The sequence below is a fragment of the Monodon monoceros genome, unplaced genomic scaffold, assembly GCF_005190385.1.
Source record: "Monodon monoceros isolate NGI ecotype Baffin Bay Population unplaced genomic scaffold, NGI_Narwhal_1 Super_Scaffold_6, whole genome shotgun sequence".
Classification (NCBI taxonomy): domain Eukaryota; kingdom Metazoa; phylum Chordata; class Mammalia; order Artiodactyla; family Monodontidae; genus Monodon; species Monodon monoceros.
The window spans coordinates 21,471,745-21,499,492 of NW_021703783.1; the positions used below are offsets into that span (position 1 = coordinate 21,471,745).

The window sequence follows — 27,748 nt, forward strand, 5'->3', positions numbered from 1 at the left end:
TTAAGAAATAGCTTGACTAGATTTCTTTTTAAAAATCAACAAATCTTAAATCTATGTCTCATCTCTTCTCTCATGTTTCAAGGTTAAAAAAAAAAATAAGGTAGGCTACCTTAATGTCACTCCAAATATCATGACGGATCTGTTGAATTGTAATTAGATGATATTTGGACTGTAGTTTTAAAACCACTGCCTAAAACAGTGGTTTATCCAAAATATCCAAGATATTTAATTATGTATATAACTAGTATAAATTATTTCTCTTTTCCAAATATGTTTCTTTATCAATAAACACAAAATAAATCAAGAAAATACTGAGTTATGTAACTAATTCAACATTTTCTTTTTATTTGCATCACTGGTACAGGGGAGACATTTTCCTGTCTTTACAGTTATAGCAAATCTGGAAAAATAAGCCACTGATATTAAAATGTGTAATATGATTCAACTGTTGCTAATAAATAGGTTTAGGTGACCTCTTTATGACTTTATCAATTTTTAAACCCTAAGAATAAATTTAAAAAAGGAGGTGAAAGAGCTGTATATTGAAAACTACAAGACATTAATGAAAGAAATTGAAGACACAAATAAATAGAAAGATATTCTGTGCTCATGGATTGGAAAAATTAATATTGTTAAAATGTCCATACTACCCAAAGCAATATACAGTTTCAGTGTAATCCTTATCAAAATTCCAATGGTATTTTTCACAAAAGTAGAACAAACGATCTGAAAATTTATATGGAACTACAAAAACAAAAAAAAAACCCTGAATAACCAAAGCAAACTTGAGAAAGAACAAAGCTGGAGGCATCACACTCCCTGATTTCAAACTCTATTACAAAGCTATAGTAATTAAAACGGTATGGTATTGGGGAAAAAAACAGACACATAGATCAACAGAACAGCATACAGAGTCCAGAAATAAACCCACACATATATGGTCAATTAATTTATGACAAAGGAGCCAAGAATATACAATGGGGAAAGGATAGTCTCTGCAATAAATGGTGTTGTGAAAATTGGACAGCCACATGCAAAAGAATGAAACTGGACCACTTTCTTACACCATACACACAAATTAATTCAAAATGGATTAAAGACTTAACGTAAGACCTGGAACCATAAAACTCCTAGAAGAAAACAAAGGCAGTAAGCTCCTATTTGAAATCACTCTTGACAATGATTTTTTGAATCTGACACCAAAAGTAAAAGCAACAAAAGCAAAAATAAACAAGCAGAACTACGTCAAACTAAAAAGCTTCTAAGCAGAAACTAACACACCATTGTAAAGCAATTATACTCCAAAAAAGATGTTTAAAAAAAAATAAAAAGAATACACAAGCCTTCCAATACTATTTTGAACTGGAATATCAATGATAAAGGAAGATGTGTTGAAGTATGGCAGAGGTACAAAACACTGCAGCGTATGCATGGCACACTTTCAGAGTGGGTACACTTTAATGAAAGGTTTTGGAGAAATGTACTGTAAACCAAAGAAATCATGGCTCTATTGTGACTTGGGATGGAAACTACATAAGAAGTTTTAAATAAAACTTGAAAGAAAAAAAAAAAGCTTCTACACAGCAAAGGAAACTATCAACAAATGAAAGGCAACCTACTGAATAGGAGAAAATATTTGCAAATCATATATGTAGGGGTTAATATCCAAAGTATACAAAGAACTCATACAACTCAATAGCAAAAAAAAAAAAAAAAATTCAATTTTTAAATGGGCAATAGACCCAAATAGACTTATTTCCAAATAAGACATTCAGATGGCCAACAGGTACATGAAAAGATGATCAATATCACTCATTATCTGGGAAATACAAATCAAAACCACAATAAGATATCACCTCTCAACTTTTAGAATGGCTATTATCAAAAAGACAAAGAAATAACAAGTGTTGGCAAGGATGTAGAGAAAAGGGAACCCTCATGCACTGCTGTTGGGAATGTAAATTGGTGCAATCACTATGGAAAACATTATGGAGATTCCTTAAAAATTAAAAATATAACTACTGTACATGATCCAGAAATTCCACTTCTGGGTATATATCTGAAGAAAACAAAAACACTAATTTGAAAAGATATATAAACCCCATTTCATTGCAGCATTATTTACCATAGCCAAGATATGGAAACAACCTAAGTGTCCATTGATAGATGAACAGAAAAACTGTGGAATATACCACATAAAATGGAATATTATCGAAACAAAATATTAATGAATATATACAATAGGATATTATTCAGCCATAAAAAAGAAAGGAAATCTTTCATTTATGACAACATGAATGGACCTTAAGGGCCTTATGCTAAGTGACATAAGTCAGACAGAAAAGGACAAATGTCATATGATGTCGCTTATATGTGGATTCTTTAAAAAAAAAAAAAAAGCTCACAGATAGAACAGATTGGTAGTTGCAAGAGGTGGGGGGTAGGAAGTGGGAGAAATGTGTGAACTTTTTTAGTTTCAATAAACTGAATTTTAAAAATTTTTAAACTCTAATACTAACTTTTTAAATATCCAGCATGTACCAGTAGAGCTTTCCAAATACTCACACAAGTATAGCATCATTTCCTACTCCCAAAGGACCACTGAGAATCAGAAGACAAGTATTAATAGTACTCCCAATTTAAAGATGGGGAACTGAATTCAGAGATTAAATGATTTGTCCAAGTTCTCAACCTCTTCAGGGTAGACTAGAATTCAAATCTAAGCACTTAAACAGCTCTTTCCAAAATCCATATTGCCTTTAAAAACTCATTATCAAACATCTTTTTATTCAATGGTTTGACTTCAACCTTGAAATTAAATATGAGTTTTAGACAGTCATTTCATAACCAACCAGTTTGTTCAATAGTTCAAGATGGACCCAAGTTTTAAATATTTAAGATATGACCAAAAAAAAAAGTTGAAGACACTGACTCTTAAGAGTTAGAAAAATTTACTGTGTTTTCTAAATATTATATAAAGATGTAAATATTACATACATTTCAAATATTAACACATTAATTAGGAATTATAATTCAAATTTAACTCTGGCACAGTAAATATTTGTTTTACGGAAGGAATTTTTAATTAAAAGCATTTTAGCTACAAAATTTTCCAATTTTCATATCGGAATTAATAATTTTTCAATTTTAAATTTTGTGTTTTAAATCCTGCTTATATTACAGCCTGCTTTGTACACATCTCCATCATAATAATTAATTCTTGTACACTGTGTACACAGAAGGGGCCACAATCATTCCATAAAGTGGATAAGCTACTTGCGTCTAAACAAAAGCTATTGAAACTAAAAGCAAATACGTTCACAATCAAATTTACTGTGAGAAGAGGCTCAAATCATATACCTTCATGGATGAGATTCATTTATTGAAGGAGGTTTATTCATATACTTATGAATAGTGTACACATTTTGAAAAAGTTTGTTTCCTAAGCTCCTCTCCCTTTTTTATTTTGCATCAACATTACAATAAAATGCTGCCTTCCCTTTCTGACCCTTCACCACGACCCTCACCCCTGATATCCTCAGAATGCTTTCCTTCAGGAGCTGATGCTAAAAGAAAAGTTTAGACCAGACCAGACTAACGAGGCTTTACTGCGGCATGTAAAGTACTTAGACAATTCTACTTTGCATCAGGCAGTAGGCTCCGCCTGAAACGGTGTTAGTATAAAGCCCAAAACTAGTAAACTGGAAAGAGAATAGCCTTATATAAGTACCAAAAATAATTAAGGGCTTCATATTTTAAAACCTGACATAGGACATAGGAAACATGGCTTGTGAAGGCCATGGGGTGATCCTATCTGGCTACAACGGACACGTGTTGTCTTTGCCTTTCCAGCATCCAATGCCTTCCTTCTGGCAACTGAGCCCTGAAAGAAGAATGGAGAAGGGCTCTTCTTCTTCCACTCAGAGCATGATGACGTCACCTCCGTCATCAGAGCATCCCCCCCTCTGGCCACAGTGTTTGGCTGAAGATGAGACTATGAGCCTAGTCACAAAAGTAGAACAAACAAACAATGCAGCACTTTTAGAGTTTGAGGAAATGAGGCACTCTCTCTTCAGCTCTGGATGTAAGAGGATGGGATACGCTAAGGCTGAAGCTGCTAGCAGCCATGCTGCCACCAAAGGCGGAAGGCCTGCCTGAGGATGGGACTAATACTGATGACAAAACAGAATCAGGGATAAAGAGAGAGAGTCTATAACAATGTTATGCATAGACTTTTCAGCTACCTCAACCAGAAAGTTCTCTTCTTTGCTGACAATTGTTCTAACTGGGTTTTCTGTTTCTTGCAACCAAAAAAATCCTGGTTAATAAATGGTCTTCAGATTGACTAATTCACTGTCATAACAAGGAATGTGGCACTTTTCTCCCATGCATTAGTAGTTAGTCCAATATGACTACAAATAACAAACTGGCATAAACTGCACCATAAGGAATTTACGTTAACTGAAAGGAAACAGCTTCTCAGAGAGAAATTTTCTAACAAGAGTTTGCAAAGAAAGTTTTTTTTAAGTGTTTTTTAATGCTTTAATTTTTAAGAGTTCTTCGATAGTTTGTGTACATATACACACAAAGATTTAGAAAATAGTAAAATCTCCTTTTATGGCATAACCAAAAGAAGGCTACAGCCTGGATAATTTTTGTTCATTAGGTATATCTAAGAGGCAGGAGTAAGATACACTCTCTATGCCTTTCATATCCCTAGGATTTTGTCTAAAATTCATTAGCATTCTAAAGAGAAGTAACCATTATCATTTGATCAGTCACTGTTTAAAATTTGACAAGACTGTCCTAGACCAATTTGTTTATTTGTCAACTGATTCATTATCCGAGTTAGATAAATGTTTTTGCTAATCCCTCTAACAGTCACTGAAGTTTAGCAGGCATTCTTGGCCAATAGGAAACTTGTGCAAAACATCCATTCTAATGGCTCCAAAGCAAACATTTGCTTTGTCTCAATAAATAAAACAAAACTGTTTCCTTTTACCACTATGTTCCAGTAGGGAAGAAATGTTAGCAACTGAAATAACATGTTGGCTTTAAAATTTAACAAGACTTGAAAATTCTAGTCAAGGAAGATATGGTATATATATATACGCCAAGCAATTCTAAGGTTATTACTAATGCTGATACACTTCGGGTGTTTGCATTACATCAAAAAGATAGCATGCATCAAACCACTAAGAAAAGATAATTATAAGTGCCTGCAGTTTAGTAGTATGCATTATCAAAGTAAGGAAGGGAAAAAAAAGGTCCAAAAACAAAATAAACAATAGATAAGGCAGAGTGCCTTTGAATAACCTACTAAACAAATACCAGCTGAAAAACTGGTTTACTGCAAATTTTTATAAACATAATACAGCAGAACTTTTAAATCAATGCAAAATGAACTTGGCCAAGCCTCCAAAGAGACTCCTGCTGATTTTTCAGATATAATAACAATAGTAGTAGTAATAATAATGGTTTCCACCTATTTAACACTTAGGTGCCTAAGGGCCTGATGCTTACTAAGTGTTTTACATATTTTAACTGCCATTAGTCATCATGGCAATACTACAAACCAGGCAATAATCCCACCTTACAGATAAGGAAATTGAGGTTCTCGATATTAAGTAACTTCCAAAGATCATACCATGAGAAGGAGTAAAGCCATAATTTGAAACCAGGTTTGTCTGAATCAAACACTCATCCTCTTAACCATCATGCTAAAATATTCATTTGTTCAGTATATTTCTTGAATACCTGTTATGTGACAGACACTGTGCAAGATATTGAGGACATACCTGTACACAACACAGTTGCTGCCCTTACAGAGTTTAAAGTCTAGTGGGAGAAACATACATAATCCAATAATCTTATAAATCTTAGAAGTACAATTAAAACTACAACTGGGATAAATTTTCTGAAGGAAACAAATATGGTGCTGTATGAGCATATATGTAGCAAAGGGAGCTCACACAGTCAGGGAGATCAGGAAAAGCTCACTGCAGAAGTGTCACAGAGGAATCTAAACTATGGCAAAAATGAACCTGTCTACAAAACAGAAACAGACTCACAGACATAGAGAACAGACATGCGGTTGCCAAGGGGAAGGGGGTGGGGGAGGGAAGGACTGGGAGTGTGGGATGAGCAGATGTAAACTATTATATATAGGATGGATAAACAACAAGGTCCTACTGTATAGCACAGGGAGCTATATTCAATATCCTGTGATAAACCATAATGGAAAAGAATATTAAAAAAAGAATGTCTGTATGTGGATAACTGAGTCGCTTTGCCGTTCAACAGAGATTGCCACAACATTGTACATCAACTCGACTTCAATAAAAATTAAAATAAAAAAGAAGTATCACAGAGCTGAAATCTGAATGATAAACAGGCATTAATTAGGTGAAAGGCATAGGGGGTTAAGAGGGGAAACCAATAGAAAGAGGAAACAAACATGTGAAAAGGCCCTATGGTAAGAGGGAGCTCAGGATGTTTGTGCAACTAAAAAGGGGGGAAAAAAGCCCTTATGCCTGAAACAGAGCCAGAGGATGGAAATATGGTACAAGACAAGGCTTGTACCTCTTCCCAGAACCATGGAAAGCCTGAAGTCATACCGGGCGTAATGACATTCTAACCAACTGTAAGCAAATGAAGGGGAAACTTCTTTCAAGTCTATATGTTCCATTTTTTAAAGTAATAAAGCAACAATGAATATTTTAATTCATAAATCTTTTGGGGTCTAAAGGCAAACACTAAACAAAGATACTGCCCTTTCAATGATTCTGATGACAAGCTACTCTTCATTCCCAACTCCAGCTGCTGGATTCAGGCTGCCTTCATGTATCACCTGATTCCTCCCATGCCTGCCATTTGCAGCCTTCTTCTATTTCTCTTTACCACCGTCTGATCTTCCTAGAGCAAAAGCTGATTATTTCATTCTTCTACTTAACAATCCATCAATGGCCTCACACTGCCTAATGGGGAATACATGATCTGGTCCTTGTCTGTCCATCTAGTTTCATCTTCTGTTCGAATACAGTAGAGTCAGGATTTGAGGTTGTCCAGAAAACAGGTTCATTTCTTGATATTCTATTATTCCTGAAGTATTGGCCTCATCCACATGGTTCAAGGTGGCTTCTTCCCTGCCACATTACAAATAGCTGAATGGGGACTGGATAGGGAGGAAAGGAAGGAGGAGAGTAAACCTCTCCTTTAAGAACCTAACCACAAATTATAGTCTGAGGCCACCCCTGGCTACAAGGGAGGCTAGGGAACGTGGTCTTTATTCTGAGCATCCACAAACTCAAGTACTTCTATTAGTATGGAAGAGGGAAAAATTAATTTGGGGGAATAACTAGCAATCTCTGATACAGAAATAAAAATTAATATACATTTTTTGCTAAATTAAATACAGTTCAAACTAAATGATTCAGTTGATATTAAGTTTATTATAACTTCTATTTTGAAAAAAATGTGCAATACAAATGTTGATCTACTCTTTAGAAAATGTTAATGGTATAAATTTATGGATATCTTGTTGCCAAAGTAATTACTGCCTCTCAAGACTTGTACATGTCAGTTTACTTAAACAATTCTTTATTCAGATTCTCCAGTAATTAACCAAGTGTTTTTCGACTTGCAATTTGATAATTTTTAAGAGCCAGTTCTGAGAGATTCTTTAGCAGCCAAGACTTCAGAAATAAGTACTTGGTTTCACCCTGACAGATACAATGACTTCATTTGTACTGACCAGGAAAGGAGACTCATTCTTGACATGGATTTAGAATTGGAACTCAATTACTAAATCATGTCCTGCCAGGTAAATAGGGAAGAAAGGTAAATAAAGGCCCTTTATCATTTGTTATTAATCCTAGCAATGGATTAATTTTGTAAAGTTTTAGATAACTAACACTTTCATCAACGAGTCTTGATTTGATTTAAAATGTCATAGTATTTACCATTCCTAGCCACAAGTAGAGTCCTCAATACAACAAAATTCCGTCCTTTACCTTCCCTGCCTATTTTAACAAACCAAGACTGAAATTACCCTCTTTGAAAACATGGCTGAAACCAAAAATCTACTTGAAATGCAAGTGTTTTAAGTAGTTATGTCCCTGATACTAGCAATGACATTGAACACTTCAGCCGAACACAAGTAACTAGTCCTTAAATCATCAACTCACTTTGGATCCCTAACGTAACTGTGTTTGGTGATTTGGGTGAGATTTTTTTAAGTCACTGTCTTTACTTGGTATGATATACTTCAAAAGGATTAATCTGGATGTTATAGAAATGAAGCAGAACTCTGATAACATTTTGTATCTTTCATCTCAAAATTATTTTCTAAAGATATTATATTTTTAAACATCATAGTGGATGTTAGAACTAGAGGGAATAGAACGACCTTGTTTTGCTTTTCTAAATTATTATTGTGTAATTTTTACATATCTATATTTTTCACTTTATTTCTCTGTCCTATATGCAGATATGCTCTCAGAGAAGTTCTCATTTGTACACTGATACCAGTGAGGATTCCAAGAATAAGAGTACAACACCGGAGAATTTCAAGTTCTTAAAGAGAATGACCAAACATGTCTTTTAGAGTAAGACTGAGGCAAAGCACATTAAAACAGACTTAGTCAATAGAAAGAATATAAAGTAATGAAAAATAAAAATACCATTCATTTGTTCTCCTCAACCTATATTTAAATGCCTATCCCTTTCCAGACACTTACTCCTAAATTTCAAAAATAAAAATGACAAGTTGTTGTATGCCCTCTTCCATTTTTCTAAAGTTCTATAAATTCCCCAATTACTTTCTGATTCCAAATTGGCAAATTATTTCCAACTAAACTTTTCTGCTGATAGCTGTTAAAGTATAAAATATTTCCCTGGATGTATTATATATTATCCACTAAGAGAAAGGGCTGATAGAAATTAAGAAATGGTCTCACAAAATGCTTACAAATTCAACTCTTTGCACACATTAAAAACAAAATTGAACTTTCATAAATATTAACTTTAATGTGCCTATAACATACAAATCATTAAATAAGGCTACATATATTACTTTTTCCAGGCTGTAAGTTTTATCACATGTTGGACTAGGTAGGTGCAGAGATATGACCCAAGAGATTATAAAAGTACCTAGTATAGCAAGATTTAATGGCACTATAAAGCCAGTGACAACCTTCATCCATTTTAAAAGAATTACCCATATGAATTCTCAAAATATTTAATAAGAACAATTACACTGACTTTACAATTACATTGACATTTTTCCAGAAAGGGACTGATATTAACAGCTACTTAAAGATTTGGGAATATGCATATCTTAATTCAACAAATATTCATTCAATAAATATTTATGGAGTCAAGCACTTGAGATGCTCAGTGACAAAACAAAAGATCTCTGCCTTCAAAGAGCTTACATTCTACCAGTGTAGACAGACGATAAACAATGAACACAATAAATAGTAAATTATACTGTGTGTAATAAGATGGTATGTAAAAAAAGGTAAAGCACGGTAAGGAGAACAGGAAAGGCTGAGGCAAAATGTTAAATACGTTACTATATGACCCAGCAATTCCCCTGCTTAGGTATATACCCAAAGGAATTAAGAACATTTGTCCACATAGAACCTTGTACACAAATATTCGTCACAGCATTCTTCATAATAGTCAAAAAATAGAAACAACACAAATGATAATCAACTGATGAATTGTGACGAACACAATGTGCTGTATCCTTACAATGGGATATTATTCAGCAATAAAAAGGAATGGAGTACTGATACATGTTACAATGTGGATGATCCTTGGAAACATTATGCTTAGTAAATTAATAAGCCAGACACAAAAGGACCGATATTGTATGAGGCCCCTAGAATAGGTAAATTCATAGACAGAAACTAGACTAGAGATTACGGTGGATGGTGGGGGAGACGATGGGGAGTTATTGTCAAAAGGATAAAGAGTTTGTTTGGGATGATGAAAAAGTTTTGAAAATGGGTAATGGTGATGGTTGCCCAATATTGTGAGTGCACTTAACGCCACTGAATTTTACACTTAAAAATGAATAAGATGGTACAGTTTATGTTATGTATATTACCATAATTTATTTTAAAAGGTGCTAAGAAGTTACTATTAAATTACCTACTAAGCGGCAACACCTCAGCTCATGCCCAGGTCCTCTGTGCTTTCCTTCTGCCCTACCACAATGCCCCAGAAGCAGGCAAAACTCGGAGCCCTGCTCACAGGGATCTCCCTGGTAGTCAGATCTGGCCTCGCGACTTTCTTTTATGGACATAAGTGAATAATCCAAGAGGGGCCAAATTCTATCACTCTGTATTTTCAATGTTAAGAAGAGAGATACTGGGCTTCCCTGGTGGCTCAGTGGTTGAGAATCCACCTGCCAATGCAGGGGACACGGGTTCGAGCCCTGGTCTGGGAAGATCCCACATGCCACGGAGCAGCTAGGCCCGTGAGCCACAGCTACCGAGCCTGTGCTCTAGAGCCTGTGCTCCACAACAAGAGAGGCCGCGATAGTGAGAGGCCCGCGCACCGCGATGAAGAGTGGCCCCCGCTTGCCGCAACTAGAGGAAAGCCCTCGCACAGAAACGAATACCCAACACAGCCAAAAGTAAATAAATAAATAAAATTTAAAAATAATAATAAAAAGAAGAGAGATACAGAGTATAGGAAATTGCTGTATCCTAGTCATGTAAGTGGCAGGACCCAGAGAGAAGGTTCTGCTACTGAGATGCCCACAGCAGCACTGGGTTTTGCCTTTCTTAATGCTCAGTTGTTGAGCTCATCATTCAATTTCTTGGAGCTCCTCCAGTATCTTTATACTAATAAATTTCCTTCTTTCCTTAAGCTGGCCAAAGATGGTTTCTGTTCCTTACAAACAACGGAACCTTAGTTCTAATACTCAACTCTTAAGCTTTATCCATATGGGCAAAGGGATATGCAAATGTCCTTTGCTTTCCAAATCTCTGGAGCTTTTGTGACAACACAGTAAGAACTGGGATAGCAAGGGATACCTATAGATTGTTTTTCAAGAGTTCCAAGACAATTCAGTACGAGGCTTTCAAATAATTTAACTAAAGGTGAGTTGGAGAGCAATTTATTCTCTGAAATTTTTACAAATAATACTTCTATTTGCCGCTAGAAAGTTAATCAAGAATTTTTTAATCCAGTTTCTTTTTGCTGGGTTTTTGTTTGTTTGTTTGAGCTCTTATATTTAGCTCTGCTGATCCATAAATTCCTTACACAATTTGCAGAATCCTCTTTAAACAGGAGATATACAGACAGCAGTAGTGTCTGCTCCTAGTGGCTATTTCATAATCAGTCATTACCACAAGGTCTTGGAGAGCTAGATATCTAGGAATTAATTAAAAACCTAACAGTTTTTTCTAAGACTCCACTGAGGAATTTTTTGGATAACTAACATATAAAAGTCCAGCATTTTGTAATTTTCACAGAGATTTTTATGATGACATTTTAACAATGACTTAAACACTTTAATAGATAGAACCTCAGTAACGTGTGCTTGAATTAAGAATTTAGATACGAATATAGATTATGCTTTGTTTACTTCCTAAGTCTTTCCCGGCATTCATGGGACTCTATCAGATGGCCTCTATCGCTTGTTAAACACCAAAAGGAAATGAGGGCATGGTGTACTGCACACATACCAGAAGGGTATTCTATGCCATGTGGGGGAGAGAGAGCGAGAGTGTGTGTGTGTGTGTGCACGCGCGCGCGTGTGTGTGTGTGTGTGTTGAATAGTCACAGGCACTATGAGACAAAAAAATTTAGAACTATTTTATTACAGATGGAAAGTTGTCCTTAATGCCAAAGCTTCCAGGGATCTAGAAGACTATTGAAGTTCATGATTAATGAAGAAAAACTACGAAACACTGGGGCTAAGGAAAAATAAAGAGGAAAGGAGTGAAAACAGAATATGCAAAGGAGCTGGAAACATTGCAAAATTCTCCCCCAAAATTGCCAAGTTTCTGGGCTTTATATCCTGCCCTCTTTATCTCTGGTCTCAGTAAACTCAGCACACATGACAAGGATTGAAGGCAGTCCAAATAAACTCAGAGGGTCTGAATCAAACTTAAAGCTCTCACATTTGATAAATAAGCATAAAATATGTTTTTTGACGATTTCTTCTATCTTTGCATATCTCAATAATATCAAATTGTTTCCTTCCTTTTTTGGAGCTATTAAACTGAACAATAAAACTTCACCAATTTTTTTAGTAAAAGAAAAAAGTACCAAGAATATATGATCAAATTATGGGTATAGATTTGAGACAAATATCCATCTTAATGATCCTCCAAAGTTCAGCTACATACCACCTCCTCCTTGAAGTCCTCCTCGGGTCATACCAGCCAGAGGAAGAATCCTCCTCTGTTTCCCTATGAATACTGTTTTTAATCATCTTTATTTGAAAAGAATTGCTTTATGTTGCGGTTATTCAATACCAATCTTATCTCCATTACTAAATAATAACTACATTGATTTCACAAATATTTTTTAAATGCCTACCATTTACCAGGAATTGTGTGAGGTGCTGAGAATACAAGGATTATAAAGTCAGAGTCAGTTCCTGATCTTGTGGCATTTACAACTGTGAGAGCAAAACTATCAAATGCCTTTAGTTTCCCATAGATTCTAGTCAAGTGTCATACCACAGATTTCTCAAAGGAAGTTTGAGTTTTTGAGATAATAATTTAAAATAGCACAATATCTGGCATCTCTTCATACTGTATCCCTAACACATAGTCAGGGCTCATTAAATATGCGTCAGGTGAACCAATGATTCAGTCTGCAGCATCCTCCAGCATAAACCACATCACCAGGAAAGGTCCATAGACTGGATTCATGATGCGGACACATTTTCAATTTTATGATTAAATTTTTTTCTGAATAAACTGATAATTTATTCTTAGTTCAGGGTTGGAGTTCTATAGGTTTGTGTCAGAATAAACTATAAAGTAGCATTATTAACCAATCATTGATTTGAATTTTGAGAGGGCTAATCCATCCATTTCAAAGATATTCAGTAAAGGGCTTCCCTGGTGGCCCAGTGGTTGAGTCCACCTACCGATGCTGGGGACACGGGTTCGTGCCCCGGTCCGGGAAGATCCCACATACCGCAGAGTGGCTGGGCCCATGAGCCATGGCCGCTGAGCCTGTGCGTCCAGAGCCTGTGCTCCGCAACGGGAGAGGCCACAACAGTGAGAGGCCCGCGTACCGCAAAAAAAAAAAAAAAAAAAAAGGAGTAAAATTCAATCTATTGTTATGCTAGAAATTTGTCATAGAAGACCACTGTTACTTCCTTTGTATTTATATATGAAGATACACCTTGTGCCTGGAATTTAAGTTTTAAAGTTTGAATTTAACTTTAAAGTTTTAAAGTAATCTGTCTATATTCTGTAAGTTATATACACGCTATCTATACAAGAACAGTTCCAAAGGGGAAACATGACTGTGAAAAGTGCTACCTACGCAAAAAAAAAAAAAATTTAAGCAAAAAACCTCTGTTAAATCTAGAATGAGGCCAAGCAATTGCTTCTGAATTCTCTTTCTATCAAAGCCAAGGATCAGGGGTACTTAAGGAAGGATGGTTGTTTACCTGACTGAGCGGGTCTAAAAGCTGCAGTGTTGTTTATAGAATGACTTAAGTTTAAGAAATGGTGGACCTTTCAGCTTAAAATAGACTTTATGTTCACCACTTCAGAAACTGTCTTTGTACTCCAGCTGATTTAAAGTTCCATAACATGATACTACTAACCCTTAGACTTTCCAGAACAACTCAGTATTCAAGATTATACTGTCTTCTTCCTCCCCACTAAACACACATGCAAATACCCAATAGATTTTTAGACACTTTTATCACACTAACATATGCCGTAGCCAAAACAAAGCTAAGTTCATATACCTAGTTATAGCAGAAAATAATGCTGTTACTTGGAGGGGTTCTGTTTAGAAGAGGCTAAAGATAAATTACAAATTATGCAAATATAAAAGTTGGCTATAACCATTCCTTGCTTCATCTATGACTCTCTACTGATCAAACAGTCCTACTAAGGGGAAGATTTTTCAAACCATGATAAGAATAGCAAAATTAAATAAGAAAAATAATAATAAATCAAATCTGCAACCATTTAAATATTAAAACTTTAAGCAGAAAAAAGATCAGGAAGGGAAATTCAAAGGACTATAATTGGTAAAAATAAAACATAAGTCTTATTCATTCATCTAAGGAATTAAGTCAGAATTATAAACTATGTGACCCACCATCCCCCTACCTGATGTCTACAGTTGAACATGGAAACAAAGGAATTAAAAAGCGCATTGAATTGGCCACAATCAAGTAGTAATTAAGAATAAGGGCCCTGATCTTTTCCCACTCTGGTAAAACACTATCATGATACTTGGCAGTCACTGCACCAATGGGGGGTCACCTGAGTGTTTTCTCAGACCTTAATTAGTGGGTGCTGATTCTTAGTAGATCCCAAAAAGAAACCGCAAGTCAAAGGCAACAATCACTTAAACATATGTATACAGACGTGCATAAACACACACACACACACACACACACACGTGCACACTTGTCATTCACTAACCTCTCAACCACATGGAGAACAGACAATGAAACAACTGTACACTTTCTATTGATTCTACTGTCCCGCCCGTCCTGGGAATTCTGCCATGCTCACTCCCACTGTGTGGTACCTGACCACTGGTCAAGTTGATATACCCAAAATATGAAGTGTCAGAAGTGTCAATGACCAGGGAAGTAAATCTTAGTATAAAGAAATGGAGGAAGGGGGAAGGGACAATTAACACTGCATTTGATACAAATCAAAACTACAATGAGGTAGCACCTCACACCAGTCAGAATGGCCATCATTAAAAAGTCTACAAATAACAAATGCTGGAGAGGGTATGGAGCAAAGGGAACCCTCCTACACTGTTGATGGGAATGTAAGTTGGTGCAGCTGCTATGGAGAACAGTGTGGAGCTTCCTCAGAAAACTAAAAAATAGAACTACCACATGATCCAGCAATCCTACTCCTGGGCATATAGCCAGACAAAACTCTAGTTCAAAAAGACACATGCACCCCTATGTTCATAGCAGCATTCTTCACAATAGCCAAGACATGGAAACAACCTATGTGTCCGTCGACAGATGAATGGATAAAGAAGATGTGGTACATATATACAATGGAATATTACTCAGCCATAAAAAAAGAATGAAATAATGCCATTTGCAGCATCATGGATGCAACTAGAGATTATCATACTAAGTAAATTCGAAAGAGAAAGACAAATACCATGTGATATCACTTATAAGTGGAATCTAAAATATGACAGAAATGAACAGAAACAGACTCACAGACATAGAGAACAGACTGGTGGTTGCCAAGGGGGAGGGAGTTGGGGGAGGAACGGAGTGGGAGGTTGGGGTGAGCAGATGTACCTTTTATACATAGAATGGATAAACAACAAGGTCCTACTGTATAGCGCAGAGAACTATATTCAGTATCCTGTGATGAACCACAATGGAAAAGAATATTAAAAAAAAGAATGTATATATATGTATAACTGAATCACTTCACTGTATAGCAGAAATTAATGTAACATTGTAAATCAACTATACTTCAATTTAAAAAAAGAAAAAGAAAAAACAAAAGTAACACCGCATCTAAAATTGTACAACATATCCCAAAAGTCCTCCCTTCTATTTTTTTTTTTTTTTTTTTTTTGCGGTATGCGGGCCTCTCACTGTTGTGGCCTCTCCCTTTGCGGAGCACAGGCTCCAGACACGCAGGCTCAGCGGCCATGGCTCACGGGCCCAGCCACTCCGCGGCATGTGGGATCTTCCCGGACCGGGGCACGAACCCGTGTCCCCTGCATCGGCAGGCGGACTCTCAACCACTGTACCACCAGGGAAGCCCCCTCCCTTCTCTTTTAAAAGAAAAATAAAAACCATAACCCTAAAATGTACAGTACAAAAAAAAATTGTTTATTTAAAATATATTCACCATCTTCATCCAACAGTATTTAAAGTAGTTTTCCTTAAGTCAAGATAAGTGTTTCCTAAATAGATCTTTAGATGAAAAATTAAGTTAGAAAATATAAACCAGGCCCCTTTTGCAACAATACAAGCTGGGAGAACAATACTCTACCTCATTTAGCAATAACTCAGGGTTCAGAAACGTCAGGTAAATCCTGGTTAAAGGATAACTGGGGAAAAAAGGGAAATGCAAGTCTTTGCAACCGGAGCAGTCTAATTCCTCAGACTGAGATATCAAACTTAAAAGCTAGGTCACAGAGCCTACAAAAAGCTTCCTACATTTCCAGTTGGAAGGGCCTCTAAAAGGGCCTACTGAACTCTAATAGAGTGAAACTGTGATTTTTTTCAGGTGAAAAATTCATGACCTTATTACAAAAATTCCCAAAAGCCAATAATAACAACGTGCATCCTGCCAAACAAATTTATACACGAGATACTAAAATCAGACAAAATTTATCTGCAGAAAAATAAATATGTATGAATTACCTGTAATGCTGTAAACTCCATTCTCACAAACTATCTCCTAAGGTGAATTTGAAAAACCATCATGCAACCAAAAGCGTCAAATAGATAAACAGCAAAGATAGAAATCAGAAACTTGCAGCCTCGTTTTTAGCTCTTCCGTTGAGTTTTTAATATTACAGTGGAACGAACTATGCTGGCTAAATAGATACAATGCCAGTGTCTCCAATGGAGCTCTCTGATTCACTTTAACAATTCACACAACTTTGAAGAAACTTAAGGCCCACAAAAATATAAGCATAATGTGGATTTTCCTAGCAACTCTCTCAAAAAAATGGGCTCTTTCCTTTCTGTCTCTTTCATTCACTTTTATAATACCCCAGGGGCAGGGGCATCATATACTCTTTCTCTTACTCTCCACAAAGACATGCTGACACGAAAAGAGAATAAATGATATGAACAAGGTCATAATTAGCAACAGACCTTGGACAACTGACCAACTATAGAAGAGCAAAGAAATTCAACTTGAAGTATGTACTCTGTCTTTGATAGAAAAGGTGTATAATGAGCCTACAAAAGTATAATGAAAAACTATAATGCTGCTTTGATTTCATGGTCCTAAAACACACTTGTAAAGTAAAACATCTACCAGTTGTCATCTAAGCTAACAAAGTAGGTGATGCTACTTTGCCTAGATAACATTTCATGTGGCATGAACATAGGCTCCTGCCAGCTTTGTAACTACTAAAACTCTCAGGCCAACGTAGTTCCATGAGTTAAAGAAAAAGAATATCTAATCAGAGCACCAAGCTTCACCAGCGGCAGCATTTCCAACGATCCGTCCTCACCTTAGAATCGAGCTGCACAGAGGTCTTGTCATATTAACCTCAACAAGAATCAGTTTGTCAACAGAAAAATAATACTGCACAAACACACTCTAAGGCAACTCAACTTCCAAAACACCAGCAAGAAATGTTGAACATGAATAAATATTTTATACAAACATACGCTACATTAAAGCTTCTTTTTCTCAAGATGATGTGCAACCAACGAAACACACACTTGGCTGAGAGTCTGGAGACAGGGTTATAGTTCCAGCTTTTGGCATTAATGTCCTTCCTCTGCTTCACAGGTAAGTCACTTCATTTCTCTTCCCCTAGGTTTCTCTCTCTCCAAAATGAGCAGGACAGACTCCACAACTGCTAAAGTATGTAGTGACCGAAACACATACCTTTGCTGAATAAGACACTACAAAAACATGGCTTTTTATTTCACTAGCTTTTATACTCTATTCCTAATCCTTTTTATTATGTTGTCCACGACTGTAACTGTTACTCACAGCCACCTAGGTAGTGACAATTACAACCGCTAACCCTTAATGCAAGTGCTCATACGCCACGTACTGTGCTAAGCACCTTATGTTAACTCACTTCTTCCTCAGCACAATCCTACGAGGTAGTAACCATGAGTGAGGAAACTGAGATGCAATTATGTGACCTGCCCAGGGTCATCAGGTTCACAGGCAGAGAAGCCGGGATTTGACCCCAAGCCCTTCCTGATCAACCACCAGGCTAAACACACCTCGAGAGTCTACAGAGGGGAAGGGTGAGGTGAAGCAGAGTCCATCTGCAAAATGTTGCGGGAAGCCCAAACACTGACCTTGTACTAAGAACTCTCTGGGAAACAAACGGCAGCTTATGATTTACAAACCCAGCACAAAAGCACCTGTCACGGCTATTCTTTTCTTCCATGCTTCAGTTTCACTTAACATGGATCTTAAAGGGATTAAGTTAAACCTACCTCCCTTCTTTCACCCATTGAGGGAGATGCACAAATAACAGAAACTGGGGAAGTTCTGGTGACGTCCACGTCCCCTGTGGGGTAGACACCACTCCATTAATGGCATGGCTCAAAGCCACCGTCCAGGGGCACTGCATGTTAAGTCATGTGCCCTAAAACCTAACAGCAGAAAAAACTGACCAGTCCGAAGTGGAAACACCAGTTTCTCAGCCTGAACTCTCTAAGACTGGGGAGTCTAGCTACTGAGACCAGGCGGTAACAACAACAACAAAATGTACGCATCAAAATACAGTGCAGTCAGTGTGCGTTTAGACTGCGAGCTGGTATTTACAATCAGGACAGAGAGAAAATACTAGTAATCAAGGAAGTCCTCTTTAACCATCTAGCACACGGTTATGTTTATATATCTATATCCCCCATTCGTAAATCAACTCCAATCTCAAGAGCCCTGCACTTGGCCGAGTCCCTGGAGAGGTTGAGCATTTCAGTGGGCCAGGGCCCGGGGAGGGGAGAAATCAGGTGTGAGTTCTAGAACCCAGGAGGCCGTCGGAGCCCCCAGGCTGCCCCCGAGGCGGGGCGAGTCCCCGTTTGGCAAGGCCAAAAGGAAATCACTTCAGCGAAGTGGGACGGTGAGCTCCTCCCGCAGGGAAAAGCCACACTCCCGCTCGCCACATCGCCTGAGTTTCATGTCCAAGGCCACGGACTTTTATTGACTGGTTTTACAAACCCGGCCCTGAAGGACAAGGGCTTGAGAGCGGTGGCGAGCAAAGATGGGGAAGAGGAGGCATTTTGTTTCACAGGGGAAAAAAAAATTTTTTTAATCAAAACAACCCACGGAGAAGCCAACGAAGACTTCTTTACCGGGCCTGTCTCCGGGCTTTTGAATCACTTCCTCCTTTTCCGATGCGTCTCTGACCTTGAGATTACGAAGTTGCAAAGAAAGTCTTGCCTCTATGGGCAGCTTCCTGCGAGCGAGCGAGCCGAGCGCACGGCGCTGTCCGCGGGCGCAGAGCCTGCCCTGCCTCCCGGCCACCCCAGGCGGGAGCGGGCGCCGGGGCACGCGGCGGCGCCACGAGGGACTGGGATGGGTTCCTAGGGGCCCTAGCGCCAGCGCTCCCCAGCCCGCGCCCCGGCTTACCCCAGCGTGTTGATGAAGCCGTTGACCGAGCCCTCCGCGTACAGGGACACGATGTCCCCTATGTAGAGGAAGCTGGACATTTTATCGGACATGCTGCTTCATGCTCCGAAGAATACGTCCCTCCTCTTCTCTGCGCCCTCGCCGCCCTCTCCGGGGAGCCGCCGCGGCAGAGGAACGGAGCGCCCGCCAGTAGCGCCCAGAGCGGCGGCGGCGGGCACGGCCCGAGGGATCAAGTGTCAGGCTCAGCCCTGCCCCGCGCCTGGCGAGCAGCCAGGAGCGGCGCTGCAGCTCCGGACACCCCGCGACGTGCGCCGCCCGGACGCCCGGAGAGCCGCAGCCGCCGCCGCCTCCCCGGCAAGTTTCCTGTTCCTTTTAGAAGTTTTCTCTCCAACACCTTTTGCTCCTCCTCCTCCCTCCTCCGCTCCCCCCTCTGCCTACCCTCCCCGCTCCGCACTCAGCCGCAGCGGTCCCCGCAGCCCGGCCAGAGCTGGTGCTTGCAGAGCCCCTCGGTTCCCTCGGGGGAATTTTTGGACCAGGTGGTGGTGCCCATTGGGCGAAGGGGAGGAGAGGAGCCGGGGGACGAGAGGGCGGAGGCCAATCAGGCGGCGGCGGCCTGGGGCGGAGCCGGGCCGGGGCGGGGCGACCAGGGTAGGGGGTGGGGCCCGGCCACCCGGGGAGCAGTGGCGCGCGCTCACCGAACGCGGGGGTGGTGCTGGAGGGGCGGCGGAATCCCCGAACCGGGAAGCGGTCTCCGGAGAGCCGCCCAGGAGAGGCTAGACTTGGGGTGCGACAGTTCCTGCCTGGGAAAGCGAAGGATGGCGGGGCCGAGACCCAGTCCCTTGTCTTAAAGGGGGCGGGGAGGATTGAGAATTGGCTATAGGGCGCGCGCGCAGGACCGGAGCGGAGTGAGCCGGCGATACGCCTGGAGATGAAAAGGAGGAGCCGGGGCGGCGTGGGTGCGTGGGGTGAATAATTTGCTGACACAGGGAGAGGAAGGAAGGTGTTGAAGCAAAGGAAAAAGTAGAACATTTTTTAAAATACACAATAAAGAAAGAAAATAAAAAGGAGAAGGAGGGGGAAGGGAGGGAAGGGGGAGGGTCTGTCTCTACTTGGACTATGTAGTTTAGGTTTTGTCTCGAGTATAGGGCGTTAGTGAAACTTGACCCGTCAGCAGATGTCCAGGTGGACATGAGGTAAAAGTCACTTGGCCGGGCCAGCAATTTTTTTAGCCAACCATAGGCGGTGAACCTTCTCCTAAGCCTCCTGGTCTCTTAATCCCGCGCCCCCTGCTCTTAACCCGGAGCCCAGGTTTAACTTTCTACTTCCGGAAGTCCGCTGTCACAGTCTTCATTGACCGTCTTGGTTTGTTTACTTTTAAAGCTTCTGACTCTTAAAGCTCCAACGGTCATAAATGAAACTGGCAGCGGGACACGTTTCCACACCTTCTCCGTTGCTTTTGTAACCCTCATCATTTTACAAGACTTTTGTCCTACCCTTCCGGAAGACCTGGAGAAGGCAGACTTGGACAGCAGTTACGACACTAGCCACCCAAAGAATTGTGACCTAAGTAATCCCCCTAGGGCAAGGTTTGCTGAAAGGTGGAGGAACCCAGGGCGTGCACAGAGGTGTGTGCCAAATTGTGCAACTGACCAAAATGTAAATTTACAGTTCGAGGCTGTCTTACAGTTTGAAGATGGTTTGGGTTGAGACTTATAATCCCATAATGGAATAGGAAGGAATAAGCTTAATGTTCAGACACCTGTGTTTAGAAAGCCTGCAGGATAGAGGAGAATAAAGTGTTAGACCCAGAATCCAGGAAATGCCAGCACAAAGCCTGAATGTACTGAGATAAACTGGACCCAGTCATTGTCCTACCATGCAGCTGACAGATCTCTCTTTACTTCTGGGTTCTCCTTTGCAAATGGTTACTTAGCAACTTAGAAATGCCTGTTACATGATAGAAGCCCTCTTCTGTCTACATGATACATGATATTACTGTTGGGAGCCTCCAAGACATTGGACGAGCTATTTAAAAGCTTGAGATGGAGCGAGATGAAGACCCTGAAAATGGAGGTTTCTGTTTATCCAAGAGATCTATGGATTACATTCTATGGTTTCCCATGTTGCACAGTCCTGTACCATACATCCAAATGGATGCTCCACAATTATTAGCCAGTCATGAATGTTTTTCTTTGTTTCCTCTAGGTACAAACTATCAGTGAACAAGACATTACAAAACAAGTGGGTGATTGTTTATGCTAATGAACAGGTACAAACTTCAAACCACATACCTAAGACCAATGGGTTTCTTCCTCCTCACCTCGTCCTCACAAGTCACCACCCACTGAGGTGTCCTATATAGTCTGAGGCCTGGATCTGGTCACACTGCTGCGTTAACATGGCAAAGATAGTCAGCCAACCACCAAAGGTTTAGGCTCTCCTTCCATGGCAGCCAAGCCTCCTTAAAAGGGTCTTCCCAGCCTTACCTATTCTGGCAACTCTGCCTTTATTTGCTCAGCTCAGAAACCTTGGAATCGTTTTTTTTGTTTGTTTGTTTTTGCGGTACGTGGGCCTCTCACTGTCGTGGCCTCTCCCATCGTGGAGCACAGGCTCCGGACGCGCAGGCTCAGAGGCCATGGCTCACGGGCCCAGCCGCTCTGGCACGTGGGATCTTCCCGGACCGGGGCACGAACCCGTATCCCCTGCATCGGCAGGCGGACTCTTAACCACTGCGCCACCAGGGAAGCCCTTGGAATCGTTTTTGACTCCTCTCTCACACCCCACATTCAGTCCGTCAGCAAATCCTGTCAGCTCTACCTTCACAGTATAAACAACATCCTACCACCCTGGTCCATGCTTCCATCATCTCTCTCCTGGGTCGTAACAGACTCCTCACTGATCTCCCCACTTCCAACTTTGCACCTTTATGATCTATTCTCAACCAAGAAGCGAGACATTTGCTGTTAAAATAGAAGTTAGATCAAGTCTCTGCTCAAAACACTGCAACGACTTCCCATCTCAGAATGAATTCTGAAGTCACTTCCATGGCCTATATGGCCCTATTTAATGTGCCCCCTGAGCCGACGTATTGTAGTACGTCTGTGCAGGTACGCATGTGTGAGTGGCACTTACACGTTAGTGAGCAGTGAGCAGTACGCACCTGCACCACTGTTCTTAGAGCCCCCCACTGCCCCTCTGACTTCATCTCCTGCCACTGACTTGACCTTCTCATTCCAACCACCTTGGCCTCCTTGCTCGCCCTCATATATGCCAAGTCTGCTCCCTGTTGAGGGCACTTAACTTACTGTTCCCTCTGCCTGGTGTGTTCTTCCCATGTGTATCTGCAAGACTCAGTCCCTCTCTTGCTTCAGATCTCTGCTCTGATGTCACCCTGTCATGAGGCCTTCCCTGACGATGCTATATAAAATACTGTCAGCCCCATTTGCTATCTCCCTACTCTATTTTTCTTTTTTTTTTAAATAAATTTATTTATTTATGTTTGGCTGCATTGGGTCTTCGTTGCTGCACGCGGCTCTCTGTAGGCAGTGAGTTGCGGAGCATGGGCTCTAGGCACGCGGGCTTCGGTAGTTGTGGCACGCAGGCTCAGTAGTTGTGCCTCGCAGGCTCTAGAGCACAGGCTCAATAGTTGCGGCACACGGGCTTAGTTGCTTCTCGTCATGTGGGATCTTCCCGGACCAGGGCTCGAACCCATGTTCCCTGCATTGGCAGGCAGATTCTTAACCACTGAGCCCCCAGGGAAGTCCCTCTATTTATTTTTCTTAGATTTTTTTTATCATAGCATGTTATACATTTATTTGCTTATTTATTTGTCCTGTCTCCTCCCAGTAGAATATAGGTTCCATGATGGCAGAGAATTTGTGTGTTTTCATCACTGCTTTATTCCACTCTATAAAAGAGTTCTTGGCACTACGATGTGCCTATTAATAAATATATGTTGAGTGAGTGGGGGAAAAAAATCACCTAGTGCAACATCTTTGTGGAGTCTCAGGACCTCTGTGAAGCTTGCTCCCTCCAAGAGTAACCATATTTCAATTGGGATGCACGTTCACCCTAATCTCAGATCCCCAAACTTTCTTCATGTTCTATCATTATCTTCTCTCTGAAACTAATTGTGGGACAGAGACCTCCCCATTTACACCTAATCCTAATTCTAACTCACTCTACACTACCTGTCAATAAGTACCATTAACCCACTGTGATTTAGCTAAATCCCACATGAGAGGAGAATGAAGGAAAAGGGAGAGTCCTGAATTTACTGAGACTAAAGCTGCAATGACTGAGAAAACCTGAAGTTACTGAATTTATCCAGAACTGGCCAGGTTAAGTTTGCCATCAGTAGAGATGGGCACTTAAAACAGATTAAATTATCAAAAAATAGTTTGGCCCCACACCATGTACAAAAATTAACTCAAAATGGACCGAAGACCTAAATATAAAACTTTTATAAGAAAACATAGAGGTAAGTGTTCATAATATTGAATTTAGCAATGGTCTCTTAAATATGACATCAAAGCCATAAGCAACAAAAAAAAGATAAATTTGACTTCACCGAAGTTAAAAATTTTTGTGCTTCAAAGGACACTATAAAAAAAGTGAAAATACAATATACAGAATGGGAGGGAATATTTGCAAATCATGTATCTGATAAGGAACTTGTATCTAGAATATTTTTGAAAAACTCTTACAACTCAACAATAAGAAGACAAATAACTTTTTAAATGAGTAAAGGATGTGAATAGTCATTTCTCCAAAGAAGATATACAAATGGCCAATAAGCACGCAAAAAGATGCTCAACGTCATTAATCATCAAGGAAACACAAATTAATACAACAATGAGATTTCATTTCACATCACATTCACTGGGATGGCTACAATAAAAATGACAGATAATAACAAGTGCTGGCAAAGATATGGGAAAACTGGAACCCTCTACTGCTGGTAGAAATATAAAATTGTACAACACTTTCGAAAAGAGTTTGCCAGTCCCTGAACAAGGTGAATGTAGACTCGCCATTTGACCCAGCAATTCCATCTCTTGTATATATCCAAGAGAACTGAAAACATAGGTATACAGGAAAACTTGTACAAAAATGTTCATAGTAGCTTTATTCATAGTAGCCAATGTCCATCAACTGATGAATGGATAAATGCATAGTGGAATATTACTTGGTCATAAAAAGGAATGAACTATTGATTCATGCTGCAGCATAGATGAACCTTGAAAACATTATACTAAGTAAAAGAAACCAGTCACAAAAGATCACATATTATATGATTCCATTCATATAAAATGTCCAGAATAGGCAAATCCTTGTAGATAAAAAGTCAATTAGTGGTTACCTAGGGCCCGTAGTGGGTAAGTAAAGGACACAGGGTTTCTTTTCGGGGTGATGAGAAAGTATTCTTCAAACTTACACCTCTGTTCAGCATATATTTCCCTTTAACTTGACCTATGTGTTCTTGGTTCCACCTGACACCTACTTCAAGCAAGGGTAACCTCATACCTAGCTGCCGAGAAGGGGGAAAGTGTGCTAGGGTACAACTAAAAAGAATTCAGGGACTTCCCTGGTGGTCCAGTGGTTAAGACTTCACCTTTCAATGCAGGGGATGCAGGGTCAATCCCTGGTCAGGGAACTAAGATCCCACATGCCTCTCGGCCAAAACACCAAAACATAAAACAGAAGCAATATTGTAATAAGTTCAATGAAGACTTTAAAAATGGTCCAAAAAAAAAGAGAGAGAGAGAGACTTTTAAAAATAAATAAATTTTTTTTAAATAAAAAGAATTCAGTGAAGCTGTAGGTGGGGTAAAACACATTACTTAATTCCTCACTAATCGTCTGAGTCACAAACTCAAAAATGTCCCATCTTCCAATGAAAATCACTTTTGTCATCATGTAGCATCAGCAACCTCTTAAGAATCCAGGCACAAAGTCTTAGAGTTACTCTTTATTCTTTCCTCTACCTATTTCTTTCTTTTATCTCAAGAATGTCTCCTCTTTACCTTCTCCACTATCCTTGCTCTGTTCTATATCGTTGCCTACTCACTGGTCTCCTACCTTCCAGTCTCCCACACTCACCATCCTCAAAGCAAGCCAGGACAGTCTCCTTACAAAGTTGATCTGATCAAAACTGTTCAGACTTACAATGACACCCCCCTGTCTGCAGAAGAAAGTTCAAAGTCTTTAACCTGCTAGTGTGGATATTAGATATTGTGAACATCAGTCCATCTAAATGGATTTCCACTACGATGTCCTAGCATTCCACACTGACCATGACCTGGTCTCCTCCTTTGATATCCTTAGTTTCTACTCTTCCACTCCTCATATCCTCGTGGAAAGCCAGACTTCCCACATATAATCTGACAATTTTAGTCTCCATGCTTTTGAGTGTGATGGTCCCTCTGCCAGAAATTCCCCTTCCTCCTTTCCTTCTCCTGCTTCTACATGCCCAAGCTCCATTTCCCCAGTGAAGCTTCCCAGATACTGCCAGGGCAAAGTTCTCCTTCCTACTGAATCCCCATCTCCATATTCATGATGGAGAGTTCTGTGGATTTGCTCCCTAGCAAATATACCTTAGTCGTTTATACGGCTTGCTGTGAAATTTTGAACTAAAAAAAAATGCTGTGACTTGCCTGTAGGTTCAGGCTGGAAGAAGAGTAGATGATGATATAGGGAAGAAGGTAGAAGGACAATCTCATAGTCATCCTCAACTGCTGTTGTGAGGTAGATCCCAGAGAGCCGTCCACTTTTCCCCCATGTCTAACAGCCTGAATGGGGTTAACTCCACCCCCGAACTCCGAGCATGGGTCCTCACTGGTCTAAACCAGGGCTTCTCAAACTTTAGTGTAAGAACCATCTTAAAACACAGCTCCCTGGGCCCCGTCCCATGAGATTTTTGACTTAGCAGGTCTAGAGTGGGGCTTACTAGCATTTCTGAAGGGGGTGGTTTTGTGTGGGCAAGGGTTGGGGGAGTTGGGGGTGAAACAGACCTTGGTTAGTGGGAACGCTTTGCTGAGAAAATGACTTGTTTTTCATTTTTATTTCGAAATAATCTCAAACTTACAAAAAAGTTACAAAAGAGTAACTTTTTACAAAGAGTACATCACTTTTACCCAAATTCATCAGTTTTTATAATTTGCTATGTTTGTTTCATCATTGTCTTTCTCTACAAACACACACATACACACATACAATTTATGTTTAGAACCATCTGACTATAGGTTGCATAATCATGCCCCTTTACCTAATACTTCGTGTATTCCTAAGAACAAAGATATTCTCTTCTATATCCATGGTACAGCTATCCAGCTCGGAAAATTTAACATTGATCTAAAACTTTAATCTACTGTCCATATTCCAATGTTGTCAATTGTCCAAATAGTATCCTTTATAGCATTTTTTTCCTCCAGGACAGAATCCCATCCAGGGTCACATATGGCATTTAGTTGTCATATCTCTTCAGTCTCTTTTGATCTGTACCAGTTCCTCAGCCATCCTTTGTCTTTAATGACATTGATGTTTTTGAAGAATCGAGCCATTTACTTATAGGATAGTCCTCAATTTGGGTTTGTCTTGCATTTCTTCATAATTAGATTAGGTTAAGCATTTCCAGCTAGAATAATACACAAGTGATGAACTGTACTTCCCCAGGTAACCTTGACTTCAGGCACACAGTGTCCATCTGCCCCCTCATTTATGACATTAGTTTTGATAACTGTCAAAGTGTTGTCTAGTGGAGAAGAGTTTAGCAGTAATCCCAAACCAGCTGTCTTTTCAATGTTTGTTCCACAAGAAACACTCTCTTAGTTTGAGAAAACTCCAGAAATGTAGGCCAATCTCAAAGGAGCAGCAAGTCTGATTTTCCTGCCAAAAATGGTGTCCAACCCATCTCCTGACCTTTGACCTCTCTGTTTCCAAAGCTGGAGTTTGACATCAGTCTACTGGGTTTCCCTACCTGCCGGGGACAAATACCAAGCTCCCCCAGTGGTGCCTTCGAAGTTCTTCCCACTAAACTAGATATAAGAGCCAATCATCCCTTCCACACCCTCTCCCCTAACACACGCACACGCACACACACACACACACACACACACACACGGGTCTTGCCCACGCACTGGGGGTGAGGTAAGACTCACAACACAGCAGCAGCTCACTCCAAAGCACTTCAAAACCATCTCTCATCTCCAACAGCCCAACTCAAATGTTTCCCTTCATGATTTGCATCT

At 39.9% G+C, this 27,748-nt stretch overlaps 1 protein-coding gene across 1 annotated transcript in view; it reads right to left on the bottom strand.

The window, feature by feature from the left end:
• ITPR2 (inositol 1,4,5-trisphosphate receptor type 2) overlaps positions 1 to 19,989 on the bottom strand; it is a 525,336-nt gene extending 505,347 nt beyond the window's left edge. Inside the window, exon 1 of the mRNA XM_029205992.1 lies at positions 19,500 to 19,989. Within this exon, the coding sequence (XP_029061825.1) occupies positions 19,500 to 19,591 (92 nt within the window). The 5' untranslated portion in view covers positions 19,592 to 19,989. The remainder of the gene's footprint in view (positions 1 to 19,499) is intronic.
• Between the last annotated feature and the right edge of the window lie 7,759 nt (positions 19,990 to 27,748).